The sequence below is a fragment of the Pongo abelii genome, chromosome 6 (assembly GCF_028885655.2).
Source record: "Pongo abelii isolate AG06213 chromosome 6, NHGRI_mPonAbe1-v2.0_pri, whole genome shotgun sequence".
In the NCBI taxonomy this organism is placed as follows: Eukaryota; Metazoa; Chordata; class Mammalia; order Primates; family Hominidae; genus Pongo; species Pongo abelii.
In genome coordinates, this window is record NC_071991.2 from 9,607,285 (window position 1) to 9,620,960 (window position 13,676).

The 13,676-nt window shown below is 40.0% G+C and overlaps 1 protein-coding gene across 2 annotated transcripts in view; it reads left to right on the forward strand.

Moving 5' to 3' along the window:
• The window catches only part of LOC100437391 (cytochrome P450 3A43), a 38,410-nt gene that overhangs the window by 17,575 nt on the left and 7,159 nt on the right, over window positions 1-13,676 (forward strand). The window contains exons 5-9 of one of the 2 annotated variants that reach the window (XM_054560227.1): window positions 1,797-1,910; window positions 2,475-2,563; window positions 3,857-4,005; window positions 9,953-10,080; window positions 11,228-11,294. In XM_054560227.1, the coding sequence (XP_054416202.1) occupies window positions 1,797-1,910; window positions 2,475-2,563; window positions 3,857-4,005; window positions 9,953-10,080; window positions 11,228-11,294 (547 nt within the window). The remainder of the gene's footprint in view (window positions 1-1,796; window positions 1,911-2,474; window positions 2,564-3,856; window positions 4,006-9,952; window positions 10,081-11,227; window positions 11,295-13,676) is intronic. The other variant, XM_009242597.2, reaches the window with a different exon arrangement.

Here is a 13,676-nt window from a genome sequence, read left to right on the forward strand (position 1 = left end):
ATAGTAGCTGTACGGTAACTATTAACATCATGTAGCGGGATTCCTCCCACTTTATTTATTGTTTTAGTTCTTCTTGTTTTTGCTTTTTTTTTTTTTTTTTTTTTAAGACAGGGTCTCGCTCTGGAGCCCAGGCTGGAGTGCAGTGGCATGATCTCGGCTCACTACAGCCTCTGCCTCCCGGGTTCAAGCGATTCTCCTGCCTCACCCTCCCAAGCAGCTGGGATTACAGGCATGCAGCACCACGCCCAGCTAATTTTGCGTATTTTTAGTAGATATGTGGTTTCGCCATGTTGGCCAGGCTGGTCTCAAACTCCTGACCACAGGTGATCCACCTGCCTTGGCCTCCCAAAGTGCTGGGACTACAGACATGAGCCACCACGCCTGGCCCCTTTTCCTTTCCATAAAAATTCAGAACAAGCTTGTCAATGTCTACAAACAAACCGGCTGAGATTTTTATAAGTATTGAATTAAACCTATAGGTCGGTTTAGGGAAAATCTGTATCTTTACTACACTGAGTCTTTCAAAACATGAACATAGTATCCCTCTCCATTTCTTTAGGTTTTCTTTTAGTCCTTTCATCAACGTTTTGTAATTTTTAGCATAGAGATCCTGTACATGTTTTGTTAGATTCACATCTAAAGTATTTCATTTTCATTGACATGTAAATGGAATATTTTTGCTGTATTTTCAGATAGTCATTGTTATTGCGTAGAAAGGTGATTGATTTTTGCATGTTGATCTTGTGTTCTACACCCTTGCTGAACTCACTTTTTAGCTCTAGAAGTCTTTTTGTATATTCCTAGAGAGGTTCTACTCTGACATTTGTGTCACCTGAAAATAGAAGCCCTTCTATTTCTTCCTGTCCAATCTGTATGCCTTTAATTTTTTTCTGGTCTATTGCACTGAGACATCCAATATGATGTTGAATAAGAATGGCAAGAGTGGATATTTTTGTATTGTTTCTGATCTTGGAGGAAAGCATTCATTTTTTCACCATTAAGTATGATTTAGCTGAAGGTTTTTTGTATATATTTTTCCCTTGTTTTTCAGAATATCAAACTGAGGATGTTTCTCTTTCTTCCTAGCTTGCCAGGTTTATCATTAATAAGCATTGAAATTATCCATTTTAAAATACAATTTTGAAAGATGGAAGAATGTTTCAAGCTATTGGACTGATAGGCCTGTCCCAAGTTGGGAAATAGCATTCTTTTCTTTATTTTTCCTCTAATCCTGGGGGGAAAAATAAAAGAAAGGGACTTTTCATGTAATTGCATTGTTTCTTCAAAGTGCATTCTTAGTCTTTTACTTATTACTAATTTTTTTTTCAAAACTCACTAAATCAAACTACCCCTTTGTCAAGTTTCTCATGCTATAGGTGTATTAAAGACAGAGCTGCTCTGAGGCAATGTACAATCTGCTAAGGCGACCTGCCTATCTGTCACCAATCCCTTTCTGCTTTGCACAATGCTGGAGGAGATGCTAGGTCTTGTTCCCATCTAGTCTACTGGAAGAACTGGTTCTCTTCCATGTGGAAACCATGCATTTAAAAGGAAACTGGGATATAGTGACTGGAAACCACACCATTTGCCTCAATTCCACCATCCCCCTTCTATATGCTTACAGGAGGCTACACATTCAAGATAAATCTTTATCGAGCATCTAGTATAGAGCCTGCCACCCAGTAGATAGTTACTAAATATTTGTTAAATTCATGATGCCTGTTTAACACATTTTCTACAACTATGGAGATCTCTAAAACTTACATAGGACAAACTGCTTCTGCTTTGAACTCAAGCCTTTAGGTCCAATGGGATTTCTGAAAAGTGCCTTAAGTTTTGCTGAAGATGAAGAATGGAAGAGAATACGAACATTGCTATCTCCAGCTTTCACCAGTGTAAAATTCAAGGAAGTAAGAAAATAAGGTGATTTATAATTAGAAACTTAAAGGATGAATCTGGAGACAGGTAGTAAGTATCATCATAGTTCCTTTTTAATGGGTAGTCCACTGAGTTTGAGCTTTCTAAAAAGGGTCTTTTCAGCTGGGCACGGTGGCTTATGCCTGTAATCCCAGCACTTTGGGAGGCTGAGGTGGGTGGATCACCTGAGGTCAGGAGATTGAGACCAGCCTGGCCAACATGGTGAAACCCCAACTCTACTAAAAATACAAAAGTTAGCCGGGCATGGTGGCAGATGCCTATAATCCTAGCTGCTCAGAAGGCTAAGGCAGAAGAATTGCTTGAATCTAGAGGCAGAGGTTGCAGTGAGCCAAGATCGCGCCATTGCACTCCAGCCTGGGCAACAAGAGCGAAACTCTGTCTCAAAAAAAGGGGCGGGGGGGTGGTCTTTTCTATTTATGTCCTAGAGGACATGGTGAGTCATTACAAAATATCATTTACTGTTCCATGCTGGGCAAAGCCATGTCCTTCTGAGACTCGAGTCTGCATAGTTAACTATGGGTGGTGTTGTGTTTTAGATGGTCCCCATCATTTCCCAGTGTGGAGATATGTTGGTGAGAAGCCTGAGGCAGGAAGCAGAGAACAGCAAGTCCATCAACTTGAAAGAGTAAGTAGCACAGTCTTGAGGTTCTGAGCTGTCATGAGCCCCTCCAGCTGCCTGCAGTGGAGCTGATATTCCCACTGTTGGGTTACTCCAGTGACCAGACAAAAGCAGGGCTGTGGTGTTGCAACTCCAATAGGCCACCCAATATGGTGTTGCTCACAAAAGAAAGCTAGGAAGCTGAGACAAAAGGATCTTCTCCCCTGTGCAAAGGAGCCAGGAATAACTTATCTGTTACATTGTCCCCTTGGATATTCCAAAAGAATAATACATTGTGTAGAAAGAAAAAATAAAAACCTGATCGTACTAAAGTTTTGAGCATAGACGTCATGGAGTGGTGGGAGGGGAAGGTGTTTGACAGCTGTTGGCTGGCAGTGACTGGGACAGGAAAGTTACAATGAGGAAATTGGAATAACTTCAATCCCTTCATTATTTTGCTGAGGATACCACCAAAATATGAAATATTAAACCTTCCCACCACTTCTAATTTCTCCAATCTTAAATTTTAAAAGACTCTATAAAGGCTATAGTTAGGGCAATGCTATTATGGTTTATTGTCTGAACTGGAATGTAATTTGAATTATGCTGGAACAACATGTGTAAACTGAGCCTGTCCTGGGCAGACTGGGGACACGTGGTCACTCAGCTATGGGATACCCCAATCAACTTTGGAGTGATCTATTATTCCTTTAATCAATATCACTGTTACTTCTTACTTTTACAAAAATAATCTGCCCTCAGCGCAACCTCAGATCCCAGGAGTTGGGGAAAAGCAGGTGTTTCAGGAGCCTTATCAGGGAGTGTAGCAGAGACATGACATTCATAGCAAGTCTGAACAGGGCATGGCTGTTCTATAAAGTGCTGAAGAGACATCAGCTCTGGGCATAGACTCTGGGGTCTGGCAATGTTAAATTTATTGATTGGCTGAGAAAGAGTTAATTATTTTATTCTTGTCCTGCAGAAACACAGTGTTGACACACCTTTTACCATCCACACTCAACACAGACTACTGTAATTGTCTGATTATTGGGTCTGTGTCTCCCTATGACTGAGGTCCTTGAGCTCAGAGATGGGTCTAACTCACCTTAGTGTCTCCATCACTCCCAGCACAGGGCCAGCTGCATTACTGGTACCCAATAAATGCCTCATTGAGCATGATGGGAGATGATGCAGCAGGTTGTTCTGATTGTGTGTGGGTTTTCACCTGTCTTGCTCTGGCATAGCACTTCTTGCTGTGTGTATAGCAGAAGGAAGGTAAAGAGGTGCTGGTTTTAATTTTCCATGTCTTACTCTACTCAGTTTCTTTGGGGCCTACACCATGGATGTAATCACTGGCACATTATTTGGAGTGAACTTGGATTCTCTCAACAACCCACAAGATCCCTTTCTGAAAAATATGAAGAAGCTTTTAAAATTGGATTTTTTGGATCCCTTTTTACTCTTAATATGTATGTGGACTTTTATGTTATTTCTCTCTCGCTCATCTAATTTTCAAAAACAGTTTTATCGAAAACAAAATTCACATACCATATAATTCACCCACTTAAAATGTATAGTTCAGTGGTTTTTGGTACATTTAAAAATATGCACAACCATCACCATTGTTAACTTCTGAACATTTTTGTAAACTTCTGAACATTTTTTGTAAACTCAGAAGCCACACACCATTTAACCATCATCCCCTTCCAATCTTCCTCACCATTTTTTTTTTTTTTAGACAGAGTCTGGCTGTGTTACCCAGGCTGGAGTGCAGTGGTACAATCTGGGATCACTGAAACCTCCACCTCCTGGATTCAAGTGATTCTCCTGCCTCAGCCTCACGAGTAGCTGGGATTACAGGTGCATGCCACCACGCCTGGCTAATTTTTGTATTTTTAGTAGAGACGGAGTTTTGCCATGTTGGTCAGGCTGGTCTCGAACTCCTAACCTCATGATCTGCCCGCCTCAGCCTCCCAAAGTGCTGGGATTACAGGTGTGAGCCACTGCACCTGGCCTTTTTTCTTTCTTTCTTTCTTTTTTTAAACGGAGTCTCACTCTGTCACCAGGCTGGAGTGCAGTGGTACAGTCTCGGCTCACTGCAACCTCCGCCTGCCAGGTTCAAGCGATTTTCCTGCCTCAGTCTCCCGAGTAGCTGAGACTGCAGGCATGTGCCACCACGCCCAACTAATTTTTGTATTTTTAATAGAGACACGGTTTCTCCATGTTGGCCAGGATGGTCTCGATCTCTTGACCTCATGATCTGCCCACCTCAGCCTCCCAAAGTGAGCCACTGTGCCCTGCCTTCCTCACCTTTTTTATGTTGCCCAGGCTGGTCTTGAACCCCTGGCCTCAAGCCATCTTTCTGCCTTGGCCTCCCAAAGTTCTGGGATTACAGGAGTGAGCAACTGCACACAGCCCCAAAACACCCCTCAGCTTTAAGCAACCACTAATCTACTTTCTGTCTCTAGATTTGCCTAATCTAGGACACATCATATAAATTGAATCATATAATATGTGGTCTTTTGTGACTGGCTTCTTTCATTTAGCATTACATTTTCAAAGTTAATTCATGTTGAAACATGGATCAGTACTTCATTTCTTTTTATGACCAAATAATATTCCATTGTATAGATATGCCGCATTTTGCGCTGGGTGCAGTGGCTCACGCCTGTAATCCCAGCACTTTGGGAGGCCGAAGTGGGTGGATCACAAGGTCAAGAGATCAAGACCATCCTGGCCAACTTGGTGAAACCCTGTCTCTACCAAAAATACAAAAATTAGCCAGGCGTGGTGGTGGGCGTCTGTAATCCCAGCTACTCAGGAGCCTGAGGCAGGAGAATCGCTGGAACCTGGAAGTGGAGGTTGCAGTGAGCCTAGATCGTACCACTGCACTCCAGCCTGGTGACAGAGCAAGACCCTGTCTCAAAAAAAAAAAAGATATGCTGCATTTTGCTTATCCATTCATAGTTGGTGGACATTTGTGTTGTTTCTACCTTTCAACTATTGTGAATAGTGCTGCTGTGAATAGTTGTTTACAAGTTTATGTTTGAATACTTGATTTTTCTTCTTTTAGGTGTATATTCAGCAGTGGAATTGGTGCGTTTTATAGTAGTAATTCCATGTTTCACTTCTTAAGGAGTTTCTAAACTGTTTCCCACAACAGCCGCACCATTTTACCAGGAACGTATAATGGTTCTAATTTTTCTACATTCTTGCCAACACTTGATTTTCTCATTTTTTTAAATTATAGACACCCTACTACATGTGAACTGGTCTCATCGTGATTTTGATTTACTTTTCTCTAATGGCCAATGAAATTGAGCAACATTGGCCATCTTTATGTCTTCTTTAGATAAATGTCTGTTCAAGTATTTTGCCCATATACAGCTGAATTCTTTTTGTTAATTTGTAAGAGTTCTTTACATATTCTACATACAACTTCCTTCTTAGGCATATGATTTGCAAAATTGTTCTCCCATTCTATACGTGTCTTTTTACTTTCTTGATATTGTTCTTTGAACTTTATCTTCTTTGAACTGTATCTTCTTTGAACTGTATCTTCTTTGAACTTCTTTGAACTTTAATTTTGATGATGCATGATTTGCGTATTTTTCTTTTATTGCTTATCCTGTAGGTATCAAATCTAAGAATCTATTGCCAATTGTGAGGTCATGAAGATTTGCCCCCTTGGTTTTCTTTTAAGGGTTGTATAGTTTTAGCTCTTCTGTTTAGGTCTTCGATGCATCTTGATTTTCATTTTATATGCAGTGTGACGTAAGGGCCTAGCTTTATTCTTACACTTGGCTATCCAGTTGTCCCAGCACCATTTGTTGAAAAGACGATTTTGTCCCCATTCAATGATCATGACACCTTCCTCAAAATTCAGTGGACCAGAGACATGTGGATTTATTCCGGACTGTAAATTCTATTCTGTTGAACTATACTTCTATCTTTATGCCAGTATCACACTGTCCTGATTATTAGAGCTTTGTGGTAAGTTTTGAAATTGGGAAGTATGAGTCCTGCAACTTGATTCTTTTTCAACATTGTTTTGGCTACTCTGCATCCCTTACAATTCCAAATCAATTTTAAAATCAACTTGTCAATTTCTACAAAGAATCTAGCTAGGATTATGATAATATATTAAATCTGCAGATCCATTTGAGAAGTATTGCCATTTTGACCTTTTTAAGTTTTCTAATCTGTGAACACGGGTGGTGGTTCCTTTTATTTAGATACTCTTTCATTTATTTCAACAGTGTTTTGTAGTTTTCAGAGTCTAGGTTTTGCACTTTTGTTAATGTTATTCCTGATAAGTGTATCACTAATATTTTGATGTTATGGTAAATACAATTTTTTTAATTCCACTTTTGGATTGTATATTTTAATGTACACAAATACAGTTTATTTCTGTATATTGACCTTCTATCTTCAAATATTTCTGAATACATTTATTAGTTTTAATAGGTAAATAGGAGTGCTGAGAGAGGTATCCTTGTCTCATTCATGATCTTAGGGGGAAAGGTATTAAGTACGGTTAGCCATGGGTTTCATAGATGCCCTTTATCAGGTGGAAGAATTCTCTTCTATTTTTAGTTGTTGAGTGTTTTTATCACAAGTCTTTTGGATTTTTATCAAATGCTTTTACTGTACATACTGAGATGATTGTGTGTTTTCATTTAATTGACATGGTATATTACATAACCTTGTTTCCCTGGGGTAAACCCCTCTTGGTTATGGTATATAATTATTTTTATCTGTTGCTAGATTGATCCAGTTTGCTAGTATTTTGTTAAGGATTTGTGCATTTATATTTACAAGATATGTTAGTCTGTAGTTTCTTTATCCTGCGATATATTTGTCCAGTTTTAATATGATGGTAATACTGGCCTTATAGAATGAATTTGGAAATGTTCCCTCATTTCCTAGTTTTTGAAAGTGTTTGTAGAATGGATATTAATTCTCCTTTAAATATTAGGTAGAATTCATTATTGGAACTATCTGGCCTGGCCTTTTCTTTGTGGGTAGTTTTGATTACTGATTCAATCCCTTTACATGTTATAGATCTATTCAGATTGTCTGTTTCTTTCCAACTCAGTTTCTGTAGTTTGTGTCTTTCAAAGAATTTATCCATTTTACCTGTTATCTAATTTATACAATTGTTCTAATAATAAAGTTGTTAAGAGAATATCTTCATGCTACTTTTTATTTTTCTTAAATGTCAGTAGTAATTATTTCCCCTCTTTTATTTCTGAGACTAGTAAACTGAGTCATCTCTTTTTATTTCTTCATCAGTGTAGCTAAAGGTTTGCCAATTTTGATGATATTTTCTTTTTTGTGGTAAAATTTGAGCTTTTTTTTTTTGAGATGGACTTTTGCTCTTGCCGCTCAGGCTGGAGTGCAATGGCACGATCTTGGCTCACTGCAACCTCCACCTCCTGGGGTCAAGCGATTCTCCTGCCTCAGCCTCCAGAGTAATTGGGACTACAGGCATGCACTACTATGCCCAGCTAATTTTTGTATTTTTAGTAAAGACAAGGTTTTTACTGTTGGTCAAGCTGGTCTCAAATTCCTGACCTCAGGTGATCCACCTGCCTCAGCCTCCCAAAGTGCTGGGATTATAGGCATGAGCCACCACGCCCAGCCTTGAGCTTTATTTTTGAAGCTAATTTTTTTATTTTTAACTTTTGTGGATACATAGTTGGTATATGTATTTATGGGATACACAAGATGGTTTTGACACAGGCATGAAATGCGAAATAAGAACATTATGGAGAATGGGGAATCCATCCCCTCAAGCATTTATCCATTGAATTGCAAACATTCCAATTGCACTCTAAGTGATTTTAAAATGTACAGTTATTATTGACTGTAGTCAGTCTGTTGTGCTGTCGAATCATAGGTCTTATTCATTCTTTCTAACTATTTTTTGTAGCCTTTTATTACCCTTACCTCCCCCACCCCCACTACCCTTCCCAGACTCTGGTCACCATCCTTCTACTCTCCATGTCCGTGAGTTTTGAGTTTTGATAATTTTTTTTTTTTTTTTGAGACGGAGTCTCAAAAAAGTTGCGTGATCTAGGCTCACTGAAACCTCCGCCTCTCGGGTTTAAGCAATTCTCCTGCCTCACCCTCCTGAGTAGCTGGGATTACAGGTGTCCACCACCATGCCCAGCTAACTTTTGCATTTTTAGTAGGGATGGGGTTTCGCCATGTTGGCCAGGCTGGTCTAACTCCTCACCTCAGGTGATCCACCCGCTTCAGCCTCCCAAAGTGCTAGGATTGCAGGCATGAGCCACCACGCCTGGCTGATGATATTTTCAAGGAACCAATTTTTGGTTTTCTTTATTGCTTTTAAATCTCTATTTCATTAGGTTACACTTTAGTTTTTATTATTTTCCCCCTTTCTGCTGGCTTTAGTTTTAGTTTAGTCTTCATTTTTCAGTGTGTTACGGTATACATTTAGGTCATTGATTTGAGATTATCTGACATTCACAGCTATAAATTTCCCTCTGAACATTGCTTTGGCTACATCCCATATGCTTTGTCATATCATGTCTTCATTTTTCTTCATCTCAAAACAATTTCTAATTGTCCTTTTGCTTTCTACTTCAGCTCATTGGTTACTTAAAAGTGTATTGTTTAACTTCCACATATTTGTGAGTTTTCCAATTCTCTTTTCTCTCTCTCTCTCTTTTTTTTTTTTTTTTCTTTTGAGAGACAGTTTCATTGTCACTCAGGCTGGAGTACAGTGGCACAATCTCAGCTCACTGCAACTTCCGCCTCCCCGGTTCAAGCGATTTTCATGCCTGGATCCCAAGTAGCTGGGACTGCAGGCACATGCCACCACGCCCGGCTAATTTTTGTATCATTAGTAGAGATGGGGTTTCACCATGTTGGTCAGGCTGGTCTCGAACTCGTGACCTCAAGCAATCTGCCTGCCTCAGCCTCCCTAAGTGCAGTTCTCTTTCTCTTATTGATTTCTAGTTTCATTCCATGGTAGTTGAAGGACATTTGCCATATTGTTTCTATCCTGACTACTATTTCATGGAAAAACATGATTCATTAAATCAGCAGGCTATGATCTGGGCTATCCAAAGAGACTGTAGTCCAGTAGATAAAGGCTAAGAAGTCAGGGAATTTAATTCTGTTCCTTTGGTCACTCTGAAGATGCAGAAGGGACCACTGATCTCACTGCTATAGTGGAGGCCCCTATGTGTGGATCTGCTCTTGCTCAGCCATTGGCCTGGAAGAGGGGCAAAGGTCATACAGGAAGAGGGGCAAAGGTCATACAGGAAATGGATCCTGGTTGAGAACCCTGAAGTCTATAGGTAGAGAAAATTGTAATTGTTGTAGGTAAATTTCACATTTTTCACTATGATTTATTTTTTCTTTTTCTTTTTAATTTTCCTATAGCACTCTTTCCATTTCTTACCCCAGTTTTTGAAGCCCTAAATATCGGTTTGTTTCCAAAAGATGTTACCCGTTTTTTAAAAAATTCCATTGAAAGGATGAAAGAAAGTCGCCTCAAAGATAAACAAAAGGTAAAATTTGGTGGTGGTGACATGAGAATATTCACTTTTTTATTATTTTTTGGGCTGTTTACATATGATTTGTGCATTTATCTGTGTTTTTTAAAGGCAGATAGAGAACTTTAGAGCAAGAGGGTTTTTACATTTTGCTGGGAATAAAGAAGGTGAAGCTTGGGGAAGAAAGAGAATGAGTGAAACAGCATTTGGAATTTAATAATAGGCATGACTTTAGTATATTGTGGCATACATAATGTAGAGATAGAAGCTTTACCGCTTCTCTTCCTTTCAGTAAATTGTCAATAAGTTTGACTGTATAAAATTGTCAATAAATTTGACTATATAAAGTTGCCAATAAATCTGACTGGATAAAAATGAGTGTATAAAATTATTTTATGGGTATTACAATTTCCTCAGTTCTTAGATTAGTAAGGAATCATTTCAAGTCCAAGCCTGTTATTTTTATACCTTCTTCAGCAGAAGTCCCTACCAGGCTACCTGCTGAAGTAAGTGTATGTTAAATTTCAGACCTGTCATAGCCCGGACTGGGCAGGGGTCTTCTCTGGGCATTGTGGGTGCAAGCTGACTGATCCAACTTTGCCTTTATGAGCCCTGGAGACCAGCCCGATGATGATGCCTCAAAGTCAGGAATGCAGGACTGGGTCCCCTAGGTAACACTGAACATTGTATAGAGTTCTAGGAGTGGGGAGTATTTGAAGATGCATTCAAATCAGCTCTCAGCTTCCCTGGGATTATCCAGAGATTAATCTATTTGTCCATTGGTTAAGAATAAAGGCAGCAGAACAAATAGGATTGAAATTCAGGACTTCTTCCTGTTCAAGAAATTATGACTAGAGAATGAGCTGACAACTCTTTGGCCAGGAAGCTGTGTCCAAAGGCCAAAGAAGCTGAGGATCAGGGAGAGCAAAGACTAAAAAGCAGATAGACATGACAAATGGATTTCTCTCAAGGACACATCCTGCTCTCCAAGGTTTTAGATGCATGATTTTATTCTAAACATTGGTGACTCAGGCAACACCCATTACACTTCTGAACTTAAAGAGAGCATATTCTCAGGACGGATGCTTAGGACTGGACTCCTGATTCACTTCTGACTTCACAAGTGTCTTTCTGTCATTAAAATTTCTCTTTTTGCTTCCAGCACCGAGTAGATTTCTTCCAACAGATGATTGACTCCCAGAATTCCAAAGAAACAAAGTCCCATAAAGGTAACCAAGGACTGTATCCGGGGGCTACTGATGGGGACACTCAGAGAGAAGGCCCTGTTCTGAAAATGTGCAGAAAGTTTTCCAGGAAAATCAGAATTTCTTCCACATTGCACAAAGGCACACATTTGGATGTTATAAACGATAGCTGGAGGCACTTTCTAGAAGCACACAGGCATAGCCACATCCCAGGCTTGAAGGGCAACCCTGAACAAGTGTGGCACGCCCAGAGGTTGGTCAGTGATCTGTGGATCACCCGCATCATATAAAAGGCCAGTTCTCAGCCTCCTCCAGATCCACTTACTCAGAACCTCTGCTTGGAAATGTGCATCTAGCATCCAATCAGGAGACACACTGTCCAGATAAGGGTGATTTTAACCGGAAACACTTGGTTAAAGTGTGTTCACCAGGTTAATCTACTGACAGGTTTTATTTTTCCCTATATAATGGAAAAGTAACTGTGGGAAAACCTTTAAGACTGTGTAATGTCCTTTTCTCTTCAATTTTTCACCTACTAGTTTTACCACCCATGGACAGTTTTGACTGAAACCATCATTACTATGATGGTTGCAAAATAATGACCATGATCGATTTCAAGCCATCAAAGTTGGACAACCATATGACATAATTGTGAATATTAACAATTAATTCTAAAGAGCAGGAAATGGAGGTGGGGCATGGTGGCTCACGTCTGTAATCTCAGCACTTTGGGAGGCTGAGGCAGGTAGATCACCTAGGGTCAGGAGTTCCAGACCAGCCTGGCCAACATGGCAAAACACTGTCTCTACTAAAAATACAAAAACTAGCCAGGTGTGGTGGCGCACACCTGTAATCCCAGCTATTTGGGAGGCTGAGGTGGGAGAATCACTTGAACCAGGGAGGCGGAGGTTGCAGTGAGCCGAGATCACACTACTGCACTCCAGCCTGGACAACAGAGTGAGACTCCGTCTCAAAAATAATGCTAAATAAATAAAATAAGTAAAAATAAAGAGCAGGAAATGGTTAATTCAAACACACCATTGTAAATATACCTATGTCTTCATCTACTTGTCTGTCTATGTGTCATGTATCATCTGTCCATCTGTCCCAATACAACTTTTTGTGAAAAGGGAAACAGTTTATCGTTTCGTTGCTCAATACAGACATTACTACACACGTGGCTACTGAGTACTGAACATGTAGCTGCTGCCACTGAAGAACAATTTTTAAATATATCTAATTTTAATTAATTAAATTTAAGTAGCCACCTGTGGCTAGTGCCTACCCTACTGGATAGCAGATCTACACTTTGAGATTACGATTTCATTTCAATTCTGTGTCCTGGGGTTCATGCCAACTGAATAAAATAATTGGAAAGTTGAATTTACCCATATCATCACGAAAATTATCACCAGTAAATCACAACTCTGTAGACCTTTCTCACACTCATCTTGTATTGTTTTCAGTTATGAAATACATGGTTGGAGTGGGCACCGTATTTATTTTAGTACCCTAGGTCTCTAAAGGTCTTAATCCAGTCCTGATCAAACAGACCAATGGCTGACTGTGCTAAGCTTTTCTCGGGAGGAATATCAAGAGGGAGGCCAACCTGTAGTCATAAATGCTGTTCAGTGAGCATGAAGTGGAGCAGAGAGAATGGGCATATACTAAGGAAGGTGCTATTCGGGCCAGGATGGAATAGGCACTATGAATTCCACTCACTGGACCCTATTATTTTTATATTTCGTGTTGGCCAATGCCCATCTATAAATGCATTCATCCTGCTGTATTATTATTATTATTATTATTATTATTATTATTATTATTTGAGATGGAGTCTCACTCTGTGGCCCAGGCTGGAGTGAAGTGGTCTGATCTTGGCTCACTGCAACCTCTGCCTCCCTGGTTCAAGCAATTCTCCTGCCTCAGCCTCTCGAGTAGCTGGGACGACAGGCGCCCACCACCACACCCAGTTGTGGGGTTTTTTGTATTTTTAGTAGAGACGGGGTTTCACCATATTGGCCAGGCTGGTCTCAAACTCCTGACCTCAAATGATCCTCTCGTCTCAGCCTCCCAAAGTGCTGGGATTACATGCTTGCACCACTGTGCCCAGCCTCCTGCTGTTTTATTAAAACCATTCATTGGACTACAGTCAATCACCTCACTTCTAGATTTTTGTCTTTGTAGTTTTTGTATATCCAGAGTTCATCCATTTTGAAGACTAGTGCCCTAGGAACTCTATTACTTGATGTCACTCAAAGGTGTAATCCATGCTTCTCAAGCCATGTTGGGCACACAAATTACCACATCTCATGAAAGTTCAGATTTTGTTTCTGCAGTTTGAGGGTAGAGTTTGAGATTTTGCATTTCTAATAAGCTCCCAGATGCTGCTGGTGCTGCTGGTTC